At 40.6% G+C, this 17,893-nt stretch overlaps 1 protein-coding gene across 2 annotated transcripts in view; it reads left to right on the forward strand.

The window, feature by feature from the left end:
* The window catches only part of Mrps27 (mitochondrial ribosomal protein S27), a 90,351-nt gene extending 73,327 nt beyond the window's left edge, over positions 1-17,024 (forward strand). For both annotated transcript variants that reach the window (XM_046427331.2, XM_046427337.2), the window contains exons 6-11: positions 2,040-2,118; positions 3,962-4,077; positions 8,481-8,583; positions 11,057-11,199; positions 13,362-13,532; positions 15,764-17,024. In XM_046427331.2, the coding sequence (XP_046283287.1) occupies positions 2,040-2,118; positions 3,962-4,077; positions 8,481-8,583; positions 11,057-11,199; positions 13,362-13,532; positions 15,764-16,003 (852 nt within the window). In that variant the 3' untranslated portion in view covers positions 16,004-17,024. The remainder of the gene's footprint in view (positions 1-2,039; positions 2,119-3,961; positions 4,078-8,480; positions 8,584-11,056; positions 11,200-13,361; positions 13,533-15,763) is intronic.
* The last annotated feature ends 869 nt before the right edge of the window (positions 17,025-17,893 follow it).

Raw genomic sequence — 17,893 nt, forward strand, 5'->3', positions numbered from 1 at the left:
CTGATACTTTTCCAAGCATAGTGACTCAAGAAAGGACAGGTAAAGGTTGAAAGATAGTTCAATCAGAACAACTCTGTACTGGTGGTCATTTCATTCTTTACCCTTAAGCCTAGGATTTCTTGCCTAGCTCCTTTTGATAAAGTATAAAGGGAAAATGACCAGTTTTGCTGGTGTGTCATCTCAAAGGTATTCAAACTTATCTTATACTATTTTTAAAGACTGTACTCCTAGATATTTCATCCTGTGTCTTTGCATTCTCTGACTACTGACCTCAAGCCTGAGATGAGGATCTAGGTCTTTGTTTTTTCAACTCTAATTAGAGCGAGTTGTATTAAATCAGTGATTTCCTATTCTGCCTTCCCATTAGTGTCATCCACGAATCTTTAAGAAGTATAGGTTCTTATCTCTGCCCCCCAAGAATCTAATTTAATTGTTCTTAATGGGGCCTGGGCATTGGTGTGGGGTTTTTTTGTTTGTTTGTTTGTTTTTAATGGTTTCTAGTTTTTTAAATAAGTGTTTAGATCAATTTTAGGTTTACAGAAAATTAAGCAGAAAGTACAGAAATTTTCCATATGTCTCCTGTCCCCATATATACTTAGCTTCCCACATAATTAACATTCTGCCCCAGTCTTTGATAAAAAAGATTAAAAAAAAATTCTGCCCCAGAGCAGTACATCTATTAGAATTGACAAACTTACATTGACAAACACATCATTATCACACAAAGTCACTAAGTTTCATTTTTAATGTATACATTTTTTGGTTATCGACAAAATGTTCAATGATACATATCCACCATTATAGCATTGTGCTGGATAATTTGCCCTAAAAAATCCACTGTGCTCTGCCTGTTCATCCCTCATAAATATTTTTATTTTTAGTTTCCAGCTGATTTTAATTTATAATGAGGGTTGAGAATTACAAATCAGTTGATTTATAAGGTCTTTTTCAGCTTTAATGATTTATCATCCTAAGATAGTTTGGTTTTTTTCTGTGCCTAGGGATTAGTGCAAATTTGGATGAGTGTTTTGAGAAATACAGATCCTGCCCATGAGCTACAACCGTTAAAACAGTGGCTTTTAAACATTTCTCCATTTAGCACACCTGAGGCATCCTGTGCAGTCCACCAGTGACAGCAAGTTAGTTCTGCAGTGTTTCACAGTTAGGGTTTAAAAGGCTGGGGTCAGTACCTCCCAAGGCAGTGAGTGTAGTTGGAAAACTTTCTTGGGTGTTTCTGGTAGGGAAGAATGGAGGGGAGGGGGTTGGGGAAATTGTTAACCTATTGAAGTAAGAATGTAAAATAGATATGCAACTACAATCTAGATCAGTGGTAGTCAAACTTGAGTGTGCATGAATATCATATAAGATGCTCACTAAAGCTTCAGGTTTCTGTGCCCAGTTCCAGAAATTCTGTGGATCTGAGGCTTAGGAATCTGTATGGTTTAGGAACTCCTAGAAAATTCTGAGGTAGATGCCAAAGAGTCCACATTTATCCCTAGAATTTTATTCTTAAAGTATCTGTCTATCTGATTCTCAAATACTCAGCTGCTTATAAGTACAATATCCCAGGAGGCTGGTTAGTAGCAAATATTTGCTAACATTTTTCTTGGGTCTTTAAAAGCCAGGCCAAGAACCAGAATATGCTGCACAATGTATATTTCTCTTGAGAATCCATTTTTTGCATTGTTATTCATACTTTAAAAAAATCACTGAACCAGTTAGGGGGGTATTTGATTTTTTCTTTTTATGTTGTTTTTAGCTATGGCAAGGTGTTAGAATTGAGCTTTCTCACATATCAATTGTCTTACATCAGACACCCACTCACAACTTTCTCACCCTGACCAACAGTTCTAATTACCAAACCTCATGAGTCACAGCTTCTGTTTCACTGTCAGCAGATGCTGTAAAATGATCGTCATAAGGTTTAAAGCTAATGGTGACACGTTTTATCCTGAATAATACATAGGCATTTATTACAGACTGCATTAAATTGGGATGTGTTTTTCTTTTTTTCACCTTTATTTTCATTTATATTACAGGTTCAATACGGAATTTTTCCAGATAACTTTACATTCAATTTACTGATGGATTCTTTCATAAAGAAAGAAAATTACAAAGGTAGGAAACCAAACCCAGATTCAGTTATTTATTATAGGGCTTTCAGCTTCTAAAGGGAAATATATAAATGCAGGCACTTTCCACTTTTTAGTTTCTTAATGACATCTCTTTACATCATTCTTTTAGTCAGAAAATTTTCATGTAAATATTGTCATTTAGGCAAAAAAGTTTAATATTGTCCCCTTTTTTTAATGGTTGTTAGAATAGGAAATATATTTTTTCAGTACTGGGGATTGAATCCAGGAGCATTCTACCTCTGAGCTACATTTCTAAACCTTCTTTTTTAGTTTTGTTTTTGTGACAGGGCTTGCTAAATTGCCTAGGCTAACCTTGAACTTGCTATTCTCCTGCTTCAGCTTTCCAAGTAGCTGGGATCCTCACTCATCTAGGATAGGAAATATAAAATACATAAATGACTACAGAGGAAATGTTAATTATACAGGTTTATCTAATTTTACTATCTAAGCTTTTTGAAATGCAGAATATAAATAAAGGATAAAGTAAATTTGATTTAATATGCATGTGTAATTTTGAATTCTGTAAGGAACAGTTGGCCGAACTTGGATTTTTTTTTTTAAACAGATTTTTGGCCTTGGGTTCTAAAATATTATTAGTTTGTTTATTTAAAAGAAAATCTCTTCCAAGTTCTTATTTTACTAGACTCACACTAGATGACTTCCTGGTTTGCCTGCCTATCTCAGTTTCCCCATTTGCAAAAAGAATATAGATATTCATGTCTGTGGCCTCCTTTAGAACCCTGACAATGTGCAACTGGCCAGAAGCAGCTGCAAATCATGCTAACTTTGATAATTATGAGTATATACAAAAGCAACAGATTAACTCAGTTGAAAATAGTTACTGTACTTGTGATGTGTGCAGACATTATATTTTAAACCAATATTAGCATTCTGTATTTTAACAACAAATAACTGAGGAATGGAAATTACTTGAAACTGGTTTTCTTAGCTTCTATCTGTTGTAGAATATCAAGGGAAAATAAGAATTGCTCAAGGCCTGCTCTCCTATGACCAGCTTGCATGTGAAAACAAATATGTTGTATGTTATACTCAGGGGCTTATAATTTATGAATGAGCATTTTCCTTTCCCTTCTTTCAAGTCTTTTAAAACTGGATCTTACTGTCCCCTTTTATACTGATCAGTTTTCTGTTGTCTTTGAAATGACACTTGGGATTGGGATTTCCTCTGGCATTTGTCTACTTCTGCCTCACTGGAAAGGTACCAGTGCAGAGAATGGTGCTAGGAGCCCAGCTTCTCTGCCCTGCTTGTCAGGGGTGACCTTGAAAATAGATGCATCTCCTTTCTGTATGCCTCAGTGCTTAATTCTGCCTCACAATTTTCAAGGCATTTTCTTATGTACTATCTTGGTAGATTGTCAACAGATCTCTTAAAGCATTTAGGGCAAATAGCATTTTATCATTACAAAGATGATACTGGGAGCCAAGAGAAATGAAGTGGTTTATTCAGTGTCCTGGAACATGTTGATGTAGTAGCACCTGATTTCATATTGTACAGTATGTATAATAGAAGTTAAAGGCTTGAGAAAAACCTATTTTCCCAGGGGTGCTTTGCCATGGCACTGCATACCCAGCCCTTTTTTATTATTTTAATTTTGAGACAAGATCTCACTGATTTGCTAAGAGTCTCACTATGTTGCCAACACTGGCCTTCAACTTGGGACCTTCCTGCCTCAGCCTTCCCAGTTGCTAGGATTACAGGCATGCACCCCCACACCCAGCTCTATTCTCCACTTTTTAAGAGTATTTATTGTTAGAGATTTGGTGATGTTACTACAACTTATTTTCACTTTTATCTTCTTACCCAGATGCTTTATCTGTGGTTTTTGAGATCATGATGCAAGAAGCCTTTGAAGTGCCTTCCACCCAGCTTCTCTCCCTGTATGTTTTATACCACTGTCTGGAAAAGAAGACAGACTTCAGTGTAAGTAATCTGCACTAAAGTGGTACCTAAAGCTTTAGGAAAGAGCAAGTGGTGGTTTCTTACCTAGAGGAAGTCTAGGAAAAGGTATCTGATGTGACCTTGCACAATCAGAAAAAAGTTGTTTATTTCTGTACCTTCTAGTTACTGGTTTTTAACAAAATGGAACTGAATGTTTTGGAGGGTTTGGTTGGGTTTTTTTGTTTGTTTGTTTTAGAATTTTTTTTGTTTTTATTTTTTGTTTTGTTTTTTGCAGTGCTGGGGAATCAAACCTGGGGCCTCTTATATGTCAGGCAAGCACTCTTTCACTTAGCTACATCCGTATCCCCTTGTGAATAGTAGGAAACTTAATCTATGTAGAATGACTTCAGACATTCAGAAATGGGTCATTGATAAGAGCTGGACATGGACTATCAAGGAAGCAGGTGGGCAGCTACCTTTGACTACAACCTAGGGAATTAAATGCCACTTGATCTGTGTCACTATTTTTCTAAAGTTGTTCTAGGCCAGTTGTATTCTGGAAACTTCAGAATGTCAAGCTTTTGGTCTTTGCTCTTAAGTTAGGGTTTTAGTCATTGTTTGTTCTTATCCTTAGAAATAACAATAACTGGTATTTAAGTAGTACTTATTTTACACACCAGACTGTGTGCTTGGTGTTTTAAATGTATTAGTGCCTCTCATCTTCACTATATGCAGATAAGAAGACTGGGCCATAAGGTGTTATAGAGTAACTACCCAGCTGGTAGGTGATGCAGCCACCCAGTATGAAGCCAGGCACTGTGGCTCTATTGTCTGCTCTTAACATCGAATGTAACATCAAAACATCTTGTTAGGGGTAGGAACTGAAAAGGTGATCTAGTCCAACTCCTATTGTAAAGAATTGATTGTATGTTATATCTTATTTAGATGAGTGTCACAGCATATGACATACACCCCATTCATTATTAATTCATTAAATATATATTGAGCATCTATTCATTCCATACATTACCAAGTACCAGTTATACAAAGGTGAGCAAAAATTTTCTGCTTCCAGTCTAGTATTTTAAAACAAAATGAAACAAAATAAACATGCAAATATAAAAATATGACCATAATAAACAACTATGAAGAAGCCTATGAAAGGCCTATCTTGTAGGGAGTTTTCTTTATATTTTAAACTTAAATTGGTTAGGAAGGGTTTCCTTAAGGAGATAGTTCTTAGGTTAACATGTGAAGGATAAGTGGGAATTAACACTGAGGAGGGAGAGAACAGTCCAAAAAGAGGAAATAACATGTTCCAAGGCCCTGTGGCAGGAAGAACATGGTGAGAAGAAAGCGGCTGAAGGAAGATGAAAGAGTGGAGGGAGGACACAGTGAGATAAAGTTGGAGGACATAGGCCATGGTGGGCCGTTTTGTTTTTATCCTAAAAATAGTGAGGAGCCATTGAAAAATTTTGAGCACAGAAAGTAACTAATCAAATTTGTGTTTGAAAAGATCCTTCTGTCTATACTGTGAGTAAGAGCAGGACAAAGCTGACTATGGTCAGGCCAGCTGAGAGACTCCCATGCAGACTGAACAACAGATAATGGTCATGTAGCAATGAGGGGGCCGTGGAGTCAGTGCCCACTGGACATATTTGGGAGGTAAATAACAGGAGAGGAGCTAGATGTGGAGGCAGGGGAGGCAGAGGTCAGTTATTTTCTCTTCAGTTTCTGTGTCATCTGGACAGAATGAACACCATGTTTGCCAAGGGAACTTTAGAAAAAGTTTTTGTTTGTTTTTGGTTTTGGATACTGGGGATTGAACTCAAGGACACTCAACCACTGAGCCACATCCCAGCCCTATTTTATATTGTATTTATTTAGAGACAGGGTCTCACTGAGTTGCTTAGCACCTCGCTTTTTTGCTGGGGCTGGCTTTGAACTTACAATCCTCCTGTCTCAGCCTCTCACGCCACTGTGATTACAGGCGTGCACCACTGCACCAGGCAAGACCAGATTTTATGAGGCTGTGAACATCTTGCAATTTGAGATGCTTTTGAAACAGCTAAGAGATTTCATGAGGGAAATTGGAGGCTTAATGGAAAGATGTGAACTGTAGGTACAGTTTTGATGATTAATTATACATCCATATATTTTCAAATGATCTATCACGTAAAAGGAAGGAAAATCAATGTTGTATGCATTTATCTGATTATTGTGCTCTACCCCATAAATATATACGAATACCATGTGCCAATTAAAAATTAAGATAAGAAGAGAAATCAGGAATGTGTTAGACCATAAAATCCATAGGAAGAGAGTGATCTACAATGTAGAGTGCTTCTGAGAGGGAAGGGTAAGATGAGGAATAAAAATATTTCATTGAAGTACGAAGTATTCTTGCAGTTGCACACCTGTAATCCCATAGACTTGGGAGGTTGAGGCAGAAGAATCCAAGGTCTAGGCCAACCTGGAAAATTTAGCAAGACCCTGTCTTAAAATAAAATTAAAAAGACTGGGGATGCAGCCCATTGGTAAGAAGACACTGAGTTCAATTCCTAGTGCAAAAAAAAATTATTGAATTTAGTGACATAAAGACATTAAATTATAACCTTTGTATTCATGCAGATATGGAGCAAGAACCCAAATTGAAATGGATTAGGAAGTGATTTAGAGGTACGGAAAGGAGACATGTAGGCAACTCCTCTGTGATGTCTCACTGTGAAGTGGGTGGGGGGAGGGCAGTGAGGATGTGCTTCGTATTAATAGGAGAGACAGAAGCATAAAATGGGAAAACCTTGAGGCCGCTAGTAAAATAGCACCTGAATTAATCCACCATATGGATTGGATATTCCTTATTCAAAATACTTGAGCCTAGAAAAATTTCACTTTTTTTCAGATTTTAGAATATTTGAACATACATAATAAGGTACTTTGGGGATGGGACCCAAGTCTAAATGCAGACTTCATTTATATTTCATATACACCTTTACTTAGAGCCTGAAGGCTATTTTATACAATATTTTGAGTAACTTTATGCATAAAACAAAGTTTCATGGTGGTGAATTTTCCACCTGTGGTGTCATGTTGGCACTCAAAATGTTTTGGGTTTTGGAGCTTTGCATATTTTCAGATTAGGGATGCTCAACCTATATCCCTGTCCCAGTCACCGTTCCCACCTGCCTGATCCCTAGCCCATCAAGGATAGCTGTCATGTGCTTCAGTGCTCCTTTGGCTTCAGCCCCTATTGTACTGATACTGCAGCTCCTGTTTTTCCCTTGGGGATGGGGGATGTTCAAGCAAGCCGGGCATGTGGGGATAATCAAACTTCCTGGGTTAGAATAGTTTGGGGGAATAAAATGACCTGATCCTTAATTATCAACTCTTTTACTTCTCTGCTGCTGAAGGACCTGAGGATGGTAGTGCTTTTCTACCAAGGTTTCTGCTGTTTTCAAAGGTTTAGGAAACCTCAAGAACTGGCATTTGTGTTGCATGAAGGCTGTTCACAGTCCAGAAGTTTGGGCACCTGTGAACACCTGAGCCATCTCATTCATACCTGGTGGTAGCTGCAGCCTGTGGACCTTGATCATTCTTTGCTTCCTCCCTGAGCTCAGATGCTCCTGCAGGGCAGCTGGACCTCTGTGTTTCAAAGCTGGGCGAAGGTTGCAGGTCTAGCCAGTGTGTGCTCATGGCACTGAGGTCACAGCTCCCATTGTCTCCGGAGCTGCCAAGGTTCTCCTTGGCCTGTGTTTCCAGGGAGTCCCCACCACTGCTATTATTAGTGTCTGAAAGGCGTAGCAACACTTGTGATTTTGCCCCCACTTTATGTCCCCATGTCTCAAAAGGCTTCAGTTTTATTGAAGTATAATTTTGCACCCTGGGTTGAAAGAAACAATAACTAAGTGTTTCTGATTGCCTAATTTGTTTTTAAGAGGCACAAATCTATCTAAAGGCGACTGAAGAGTGTTATTTATTTTAACATTGTGAAGGAGAAGTCATATTGCTGAGTTGTTTAAAAGTGAAAAGCTTGCTCATGGTGCCACAGCCCCTTGAGTGACAGCTTGTGGAATCTTCCTTGATGGCCTCAAGGCAATGTGAACTCCAGAGTGAACTCTTTATTTTTGTTTTATTTTGCTATTCTGGTTGTAAAAGGAACTCTTATTCATTGCTAAAAAAATTGGAGAATAATGAAGAATACAAAGAAGAAAATCAAAGTTACTCATTAATTTTGCTGCTCAAAAATCTGTCAACGTATAGGTTACTTCTGGTCTGTAGTTTTCTTTAAACATACATAGCTTTTATTTACAAATATTTATAACTTTCTTATTTTGTGATATTTATCTAATGTGATAACATGTTTTTCCTCCATTTCATCAAAAGTCACATTTTTGAAAAAATGTTCAGTGCTTGCATGGACCATGATCTGGTATATTCTATTGCAGTGGGAAGAAGAGAGGAACTTTGGTGCATCCCTATTACTTCCAGGCCTAAAACAAAAGAACTCAGTGGGTTTGAGTTCCCAGTTGTATGGCTATGCACTTCTTGGTAAGCTTATGTATATTATTCTTCATGGATACACTTGGTACATTCTTGTATTTCATAGTAAAATTTTAATTTGATTTGAACTTACTAGTAGAATTCTTACTATAACCTTCATTTTTTTAAAATTCATCTATTTATTTATTTATTTACTTATTTTTATTTTTTGGTACTAAGGATTGAACCCAGAGGTACTTTACCACTGAGCTACATTCCCAGTCCTTTTTGTTTTTTATGTTAAGGTAGGGTCTCACTAAGTTGATTAGGGCCCCAATAAGTTGCTGAGGCTGGCCTCAAACTGTGATCCTCCTGCTTCAGCCTCCTGAGCCACTGGAATTACAGGTATGCACCACTGTGCCCAACATAACCTTCATTTTTAGACATAAAAGTAGAAGGTCTCCATAGCCTTACAGTTATGACATAAGGTCAGAACTGGTTCTGGAGGCTGTAGGTAATATTTGGTTAATCACCATGAGGGAGGGGAATAGAAAGGGAAGTTCTTATTCATTCTATTTTTCTTTTTCCTTTTCTGTTTGCAATACTGGGGATCAAACCCAGGGCCTCTACCACTGAGGGGCACAAGCTCTGGCACCCTGTAGGGAGAGCCAACCAATAGAATCTTCCCCCCGTATTAAAAGAGCTCTTCCTGTCTCTTCAGCCATGAAGTCCAGGAGGAAAGAAATTAAGAGTTGGGGTTGAACTGTCTTTGGTTTTGTTTTCAGATGAGGGAAGAGAAACTCAGAAAGTATAACTCTTAGCCCTTTGGGAGAAGCAGAGAGCTGCCCACTGGTACAGTGTGATTGTAGAGTACGGTGAGATAGCAGTTGGCATTTGGACCCCTGGTTGCATTGAAAATCAGAAGGTTGAGAGGATTGGCCTCAGCAGTCCTGGTTGTGTAGAATCTGGACAAATAGCATTCAATTTAAATGTGTCCTGGTTTATAGAGATTATTAAATGCTTGTTAGTTCATCACCCTTCCGTTCTCTCTTAAGTAGTTAGGCCTCCAGGAAACCCCTTTCCCTTGATAGCAGTTTGACTACTTTTTTTATATAACTTTATTTTATTTATTTATTTATTTATTTATTTATTTATTTTTATGTTGTGTTTAGGATCGAACACAGTGCCTCAGAGATGCTAGGCGAGCTCTGGGCCACTGAGCCACAACCCCAGCCCCAGTTTGACTGCTTTGGAAGTTGATCTTTGCCAACAAAACATAGTGTGGCATTCTTGGATGCTGATTCTAACATAAACTGAGAAAGAGGTAGTTCCTAATTTATCAGACTGGCTATCAAATTATTAAGGGTTGGCCACTCTTTTAAACAGTTTTTTCCTTATTTACCACCTACTTTTGGTATTGATTTACATGTGTTTTCCTTTGTGTTCAGATTAGCATTCAGGATGACTACACTGTGTGGATTTCTCAGGAAGTTGGCAGAACTAAGAAAACGTACTTTGTTTTTGTTCTCGAGCAGAGGCCTTGGTGCATCATAACTGGCAGCCATCAGATCAAAGCTCTTTGCTCTCACTGATCGTGTGCTGTGCAGCCTGCTCAACCCTGCTGGAAGAAGCAGTGGCCCAGAATGTTGCCGCCCTCTAGCCCCAAGCACCTTAAAGATCTAATATTAGCTGTCACCTGATAAGCTTTGTCTATTTGTATCCTGCTATAGCTTTCCCAAATCCTCCTTCCTGGGAAAGATAAATGAAGGTGGATTTAAGGCCTGGCAGTTCAAGGTGACTGGTCATTAGTGTAGAGAGGTTTTCTGCTCTGCAGTATAGATAGCCCCTCTCACTGCTAAAGACCCTGTTGTCCACATCCACATCTTCAGCCCCAGTTTTGATGGTGTGAGGTTCCAAGGGGAATTTTATGTCCTAAGATCCAAAAGGATCCCCAGTACTCTATGATTTCAGAATTGATGACCCTCACCTAAAGTAAAGGGGAAAATTAGATTTTTCCCCTCCATATAAATAGTCAATTGGGTGTTTTGGCACTTTTTGAAAAATGTCGCACATTTCCTGGCAAGAGAAAGTTGTCAGCTGTTGACAAAGTTGTCACTGTAGGAAAGTTGGGGAAATTTCTTTTTCTAATGAAGATTTTGGTCTTAAAATAAAAATAGCATTTCCGTTGACTTACGTTTTAAGGGTAGCCCTGCTCAGAGGCAGATATTTCAGTATTAAGATTTTCCTCAGCCCCATAATTCATGCAAGTTCATACTCCACCAGCCCAAATGAAAAAGAAGAAAAACAGGTTCACACAATTTTGTATTAAATTTGTGAAGGTGAGTCCTGCTACATTCTTTATCATCTATCTGAAATATCACCGGGTCACTGGATGAGGTAAGGCTCTCGGTGCAGATTTGAAATGATCCTTCTGTTTTTCTAGAACGGCAAGGCAAATATTCACTAGCACCTACAAGTTCTCAGTCTCAGACAGAGTGGGAAGACATGCTGAGCCTTTTTCCTTGTCCTTTCTTGGCCACAGGGAAGGTGGAATTGCAGCATGGGCTACGAGCTGTGTACTACAACATGCCTCTGATGTGGAAACCAGGCTACCTTGACAGAGCCCTTCAAGTGATGGAGAAGGTGGCCTCTTCCCCAGAAGACGGAAAGCTGTGTCGAGAAGCGGTATGTTCTTCAGCCCTGAGAACATACTCACTGAGATTCAGACATCTTTGTGACTCATGATAAGTTGAGCTTTGATTTTTGTTTTGTTTTTTCCCCTACCCCTACTTTTATATTTATGTACTTATTCAGTTAAAAGGAAAGAATAAACACAAATATTTTCAATGCTACCAACAAAAAGCATTATAAGATTAATGTTGATTTATAGCTTTTATTGCCCAAGAGGAAAACTATTCCCCTCCCTGAAACTCAAGCTAAATTTAGTAAAATATTGCCTACCCTACTAACTTCCCTCAACTCCACTCCCCAAAAAAATCTCAGTGGGAGCTTAAGAGAGGGTAAGATCGCATGTTAAATATTTCTAGTATTTCTTTACCCTCACGTAGTCCTGAGAAATTACAGAGGCATTTTTCCCCTATAAGAGCCCTCAAGAAATGAATCTGGGGCACACATCTATAATCCCAGCAACTCAGGAGGCTGAGACAGGAGATTGCAAGTTCAAAGCCAACCTCATCAACTTACCAAGACCCTGTTTTAAAATGAAAAGGACTGAAAATAGAGCCCTGGGCTCAATCCCCAGTACAAAAAAAAAAGAAGAAGAAAAGAAATGAGTGTCAGAGATGGCATGATCTTTTCCTTCCATTAAGCCATTGTGTGATCAAGGTGTGCACTGCTGAGATCTGGGTCACATTTTTTTTTTTTAAGTTCTAAGCTGTTTGCATTGCCTGATCTTGAACACTGTCCTCCCACCAGCTCCAAAGCTCATCTCTCATAACACCCTTGTCACTATGAAGTCACTAGACTTAGCTCAGACTCTAGAAAGCACAATAAGCCTTGCACCCCACAGGGAGCCATGGTGTCCACTCTCTCCAAGCAGCCTTTCTAGCCAGTGAGGCCTCATTACCAGAGTGAAGTGTCAGGTATTTTGTCCTTACCCTGTCCACTGAGGCCCACTACTTCATTTCAGTCATGAGACACATAGGTCCAGTGCCTTTACTGTCACCTTATACTAATGTGTAGCAAATCATATGTTCTTTACCAGTGTTTATAACAAAAGATACACATTTCTAAATATGCATTTTAAGCCTGCTGTAGTCAGTACTAGTGTTTGAAGACACAAAATTATACATAAAAACCTTGCCAGGGAAATATTCTTTCGTATCTGAATCAATAATCTAACTTAAGATGAGTCTGATTCACATGTTGGCAAGAATATGCTATATTTCCAGTTTGGGCATTGTGCTTCAAGTAGTAAAAGGACTTGAAGTCATTTGGGGGTCTTGGTCTAATGTGATATGGACAAAATTAATCAGTGTGCAAGTAGGTGCTTATGCCCGCCTCGCTGTTGTTTCCATCCCATCTCTGACGACTAGGCCCTCTGTGGGTCAAGGGAGCTAAACCCCACAGTGGAAGCAAAGGGGAGAGGGATCGAAACAAAAAGAAACTCTGTTTTTTAATTAACTTACTACTTAAGTCACAGAAATCACCTCATTAAAATGAATTTCATGGATGTATCTCTGGCCTTTGCCAGCGGCTTATGTAGATCAGACTGATCCCTAATTTATAGATACTCTGTGAGCTGAAGTCTTTCTCTGAGAGAGGCCCTCGCCTATACCCAGCAGCTCTACCATGCATTCACACTGGCCTTTTGTTGGCTGTGGTTTGTGGTGGTCTTTCTTTCCCTTTGTCCCAATTCTAAACAGATTCCAAAGAAAGACATGGGAAGGGGAGGTACTTTAACGGCCATCAAGCATAATTCCCGGTTTCCTGCCTTGCTAATTGAAAGCAGACTTGAATGCCATGGTGCTGATTCACCTATACAAATAATCCGTAGCTTGTTTATTTGTACCATTTGCTTTGTACGGAGTTTTCCATGCCATCTGAGAGGGTGTTTCTAATGTGCAAAAATACAATCATTTATATTCCTTCTTTTTGTTTTGTTGTTGTCAGTGCTGGGGGTGGAACCCAGATCCTCAAGCATGCTAGGCAAGTGCTCTACCTCTGAGCTGTAGCCCTTGCTATTTTCTACAATTTCATAAAGAAAACTTAGCAGCTTTTTAGATTCCCTTTTTCCCTTTCTTCCACCATCTTCAGCCTCTCTTCACAATTTGCTGCCAAGACCACATGATGCACATATAGTCCCTGACCCTCTCTCTGCTCCACAGCTTGATGTGCTAGGAGGAGTGCTGCACACGCTGACTTCCCCAGCTGAAGAAACTTCTGAGAAACAGTCCCAAGAAAGTGACAACAACCAGGGCTCCGAAAACCTGGTGGAGCTGCTAGACATAGAGGAACCAGAACAATCCAAGCTGCCCCGATACCTGGAACGATTTAAGGTGAATCAGAGCAGAAATTGAGTCTCTCTCTGTTGTGCATAAAGCATGTTCCTCTGCTGTGGTGATGGACAAGTAATCTTCATGCATCAATGTCACACACAAAGGCAGGAAAAAATGACATTAAAAAATAGCATTTGTATTGCTTTGCACAGAAAGTGGTCTTAAAAGAAGCTAGTGGAATTTTTATGCTTCTTTTTGTACTTAAGCTAATTGGTGATAGTTTTTGTTCACTAAGGCAGTTGTCATTACCCACTCACCCCTGATATGTGCCTGGTGGGTGGATAATGGCTCATCTCCTCTTGACAATATCCCGACTCCTGCCCCTGGTGGAAAGTATCGGGTCACTTCTCCATATTGCCCTGAGTGTGCCTGATCAGAAACTCACAAAGCCACATTAAACAAGAAGTGGTAGGATGTAGGCATCTTTTGTTGCTCAGCTTTGGCAGCTTCATGCTATTCTCTAAAACATTAGAAATGCTCTTCTATGCTACGTGGCCTGGTAAACAGGTTTTCCCTGTTTCTTTACAAAACAACCCGAACTCTCAAACTGTCTTTGGTAGCTTTTAACTGTACATCCCTAACTGTTCTGTGATCAGCATCTGAGAAAAAGAACCATGTTCAGTGTTAAAACCCTCGGCCTACTCCTTGCTTTGTTTCTCATTCGTTTAGTGCAAAGAGGAAAAAGTGCTGCCTGAATGGGAAACCTATACACAGAACAGAAAACCTGCCCATCTGATGCCAGCTGACCTATTGGTGATTTTGTAGCAGATAGATGTAAACTTTACTAGGTTATTATATTTAAATATATTCATAATTACATCAAATCAGCTATGGAAAACCTCTTTTCTCGTGTTAGAAGGGGAATTCTATGGTATTTTAAGCAATTCTTTCTCCCAATACTTCAGTAAGATCATTGTACAACTTTTCTTCTTTGTAATTGAAACTGAGAAAGAAAGGTTAACTAATGTTCCCAAGATATACAGAGAACTAGGTTGAGAATTTACATACCCATCTTTGGCTCCCCAGTTTTCATTCACCGCATACACATTGACCAAGGTTGATATGCTATTAAAAATTATAACCTCTTTCTGTTTTCTCCCTCTCTCTCTCTCTCTCTCTCTCTCTCTCTCTCTTGCTTGGTACTGGGGATTGAATCCAGGGACACTTTTAGCACTGAGCCACATCCCCAGCCCTTTTTATTTTTTATTTTGAGACAGGGTCTCACTAAGTTGCTTAGAGGCTCGCTGAATTGCAGAGGCTTGCCTCAAACTTGCGATCCTCCTGCCTCAGCCTCCTGAGCCACTGGGATTACCACCCCACCTGTTATAACTTCTACTCTGGTTTTGTATATATTTCATCTTAGAGGGTAGAAACTTCTATCTACTTAAAGTTCTTAACCTTTACTCTTCTGCAGATGTATTTTACAAAAATCAAAACAAAAGACAAATGTTTGTCAGCTAATAGCTCTGAGGCACCACTTTACTTCATTTACTGGTTTTTAGAACACGGAGATATGTGGTATAAGCTGCAGCTGGGGCCATAAGTGGTGCTGTCTGATGAACTTTATCTTGAAGCATTTAAGTAAACTAATGTTTTCAGTGCTTCTCCAGGAACACAGCACTGACCAAACCAAGTGCCATTTCAGATGGAGCTGTAAGCAGGGAGGATATGAGGCTGACCTGCAGGAGGGCACAGCAGTTGGAAGCCCTCATGGGGCCTGTTTAGTATGCCATTAGCGAGAGGCCACCATTAGTGAGAAGCCATCAAAATGATTTCAGTCTGTTAAAAGGAACGCTAGTAAGGCAAAAACGGACTTGTATGTATGGGTGCACTTGCTCTAGTTTATCAGCTATCTCAGCCATTTTGTTTGCATCCTAGAATCCTGGTGCTTGGAGTTTGCTGCTTGGTTTGGAGTAGGTCAGAGTGGAAATGTAGATGTGTTCTATCCATGCTGTCTTTCTGGTTTATAATAAGAAACAACAGGGAGTCAGCAGGTGGAGTTCCGCTTTACCTCATGGGAGTCAAGGGGGAGAAATCACATGTGGTGAATCTTAGCAAAACTGCTGAGCTAAAAAAATAAAATGGCAGAAAGCTAGCAGTGCCTAGATGAAAGGCAGCGAGACAGCTTCCCAACCGAGGCCCTTCCCTGTAAGCAGAGTATGTGGCTTTACAAGTGACTTAATGGCTTCTCTTCCTGTCCCACCTGCCCCCACCCCTCTTGTTTCCAACAGGCCTCACAGTCCAAGCTTCAGACTCTGGGCCGAATTGAGTCAAAAAGCCTTTTGACTCTGACCACGCAGCTTGTCAAGGAAGAGCTCCCCACCTGTGAGGCAGAGGACCTCGCCACCTATGAGCAGAAGCTGCAGCAGTGGCATCGGGATATGATGCAGTTGATTCAGAGGGAGCAGGAGCAGAGGGAGAGAGCGAAACAGGAGCACCAGGCCCGGAAAGCCGCAAAGGGAGCAGCTTAACAGGCCCCAGGCTAGCCCTGCATGAGGACCTCCCTAGGCTGCCACAGCACTCACCAGGGACAGGGCAGGTCCCCAGCCTCCACCAGCTGGCTTCTCAAATCAAGTTTCAGGTGACCCAAAAGCCATGATGTGCTACGTATCAAGACACTGTGACTGCCCAGCCAGAAACCAAGAAGGGCTGAGGAACTCGGAAAGTGGCAAGTGGTTGGGCTGAAGCCATCAGCTAAATACCTTAAAAGGGACTTTTGAGGCTCTTGATGGTGCAGGGATCCTTTGTGAGCATGGAAGGTTGGCAGTACATAGTGAGGGAGCTGGGGTGGGCACTGTGGCTAAACAGCCAGGGCTCCCTGTCCTCTGCCCAGGCACATCAGGCCAAGGTGAACAGCAGGTCCTAAGACCTCAGCCCTCACTACCCTCTCTGTGAACTGACCATAGGTGCTCACTATTCCACTCCTCCTTCTCTCCACACACCCCCCCCCCCCCCCCGCCCTTCGTCTTGCCCATATGATTCTGCTCTGGGAAAAGTTCAGGACAGGAGTGTACTCAGGACCATGACTCTGCTGGATTTAAATTTTAGACACTGATGGTAACATTTTGAGAATGTAAAAGCCTTTGAGGAGAAACCTAGCCCTAGTTGTGAAGCCTTCTCAGCATGGCTTCATCACATTGGGGTAATTTTTCCAAAGCATTGTCTAGCTCCGTTTTCAAAGAGGTAGAAAGAGCCTTTTGTGTGTGCATGCACACACAACACACATACCCACACACATTTTTTGGTTAAAGAAGTTGGAGAAAATGAGAGATGGGTTGGGTCCTGAAGTGCACAGATGATATGCAGAATTATGAAACTGTCAGAAGATGGAAAATCCCTTCTTGAAGTTTTCTCCTCTGTGAAGGGGTCAGGGGACAGCTTTTGCTTGCTACGTAATGTTGCCTTTAAGGTCAATGGTGTATTTTTCTTGAGGATTGTGCTCATTTATCAAGAAACTATGAAAATAAAGAATAAAATGAAATAATTCCAGAACATTTATCTTTCGGGGAGAGGAGAAGTCTTCGCAGTATTGTTACTGTGATTTTGAACAACACATTCTCAGCCCTACTATGTAGAACTGTGACATCTCTAAAAAAATCTTCATTCAGGATCACTAAATATGTGCCAACACCTCAAGCAACCCTACTAGGCGTTACCATCATCCCCATGTCATGAAGAAAAAAATTAAACTAAGCCCCTCCCCTGAGATGGGGCTGCCGCTGCCCCTCCTGGCATATCCTCCATGTGTACAGTAGTCACCCAGCACGGGCCCTACAGTCTAGCTGTGCTGACTCCTGCTTAGTAGAAGGTCACAACGATATTGGTTTGCCAAGGGCAAGTCTTTTTCAGCTATTCCTCATCTCAAGATGGAGATTCAAGATACTCAACAGTTAACTTTTGCTCCATGAGTGACTTTTATGCGTGAAGCAGCTGGTTAACACTTTGGCTCCTAATTATGCCTTCACTTTTCCTTCCCTTCTGTCCCTATTTGTACTTCACTTCCAGTCTTCTCCAGGAGAGGCCCTTCTGCCCCCAGCAGGCTCTTACATGCTCCTGCTCCTCAGGAGTCCTTCCATACTCTCTCTCCCAGGGCCTCTTGAAGTCCTTCGCTTCCAACTCATCTACCCTCTCCCCACGCCCCCATCTCCTAAGATGTGGATACTCTTCCACCTTCCTTAATGACTGTGATTTCCAAGTACAACTGTCCTCTGAGGCTTTCTCTGACATTCTCTCTGTATTCTTCCATGAAATGGAGAAACAGCTCTGAGTACCCTGTTACCTTCCCACTAGCTGACCTGCCAGAGTCACCATCAGATCTTCGGCATCATAGCACTGATTTACAGTCTTAGACCCAGAAGCCC

This window comes from Marmota monax, unplaced genomic scaffold (genome assembly GCF_021218885.2).
Source record: "Marmota monax isolate L192 unplaced genomic scaffold, Marmota_monax_Labrador192_F-V1.1 WCK01_AAM20220418_F8-fsc00018, whole genome shotgun sequence".
NCBI classification, from domain to species: Eukaryota; Metazoa; Chordata; class Mammalia; order Rodentia; family Sciuridae; genus Marmota; species Marmota monax.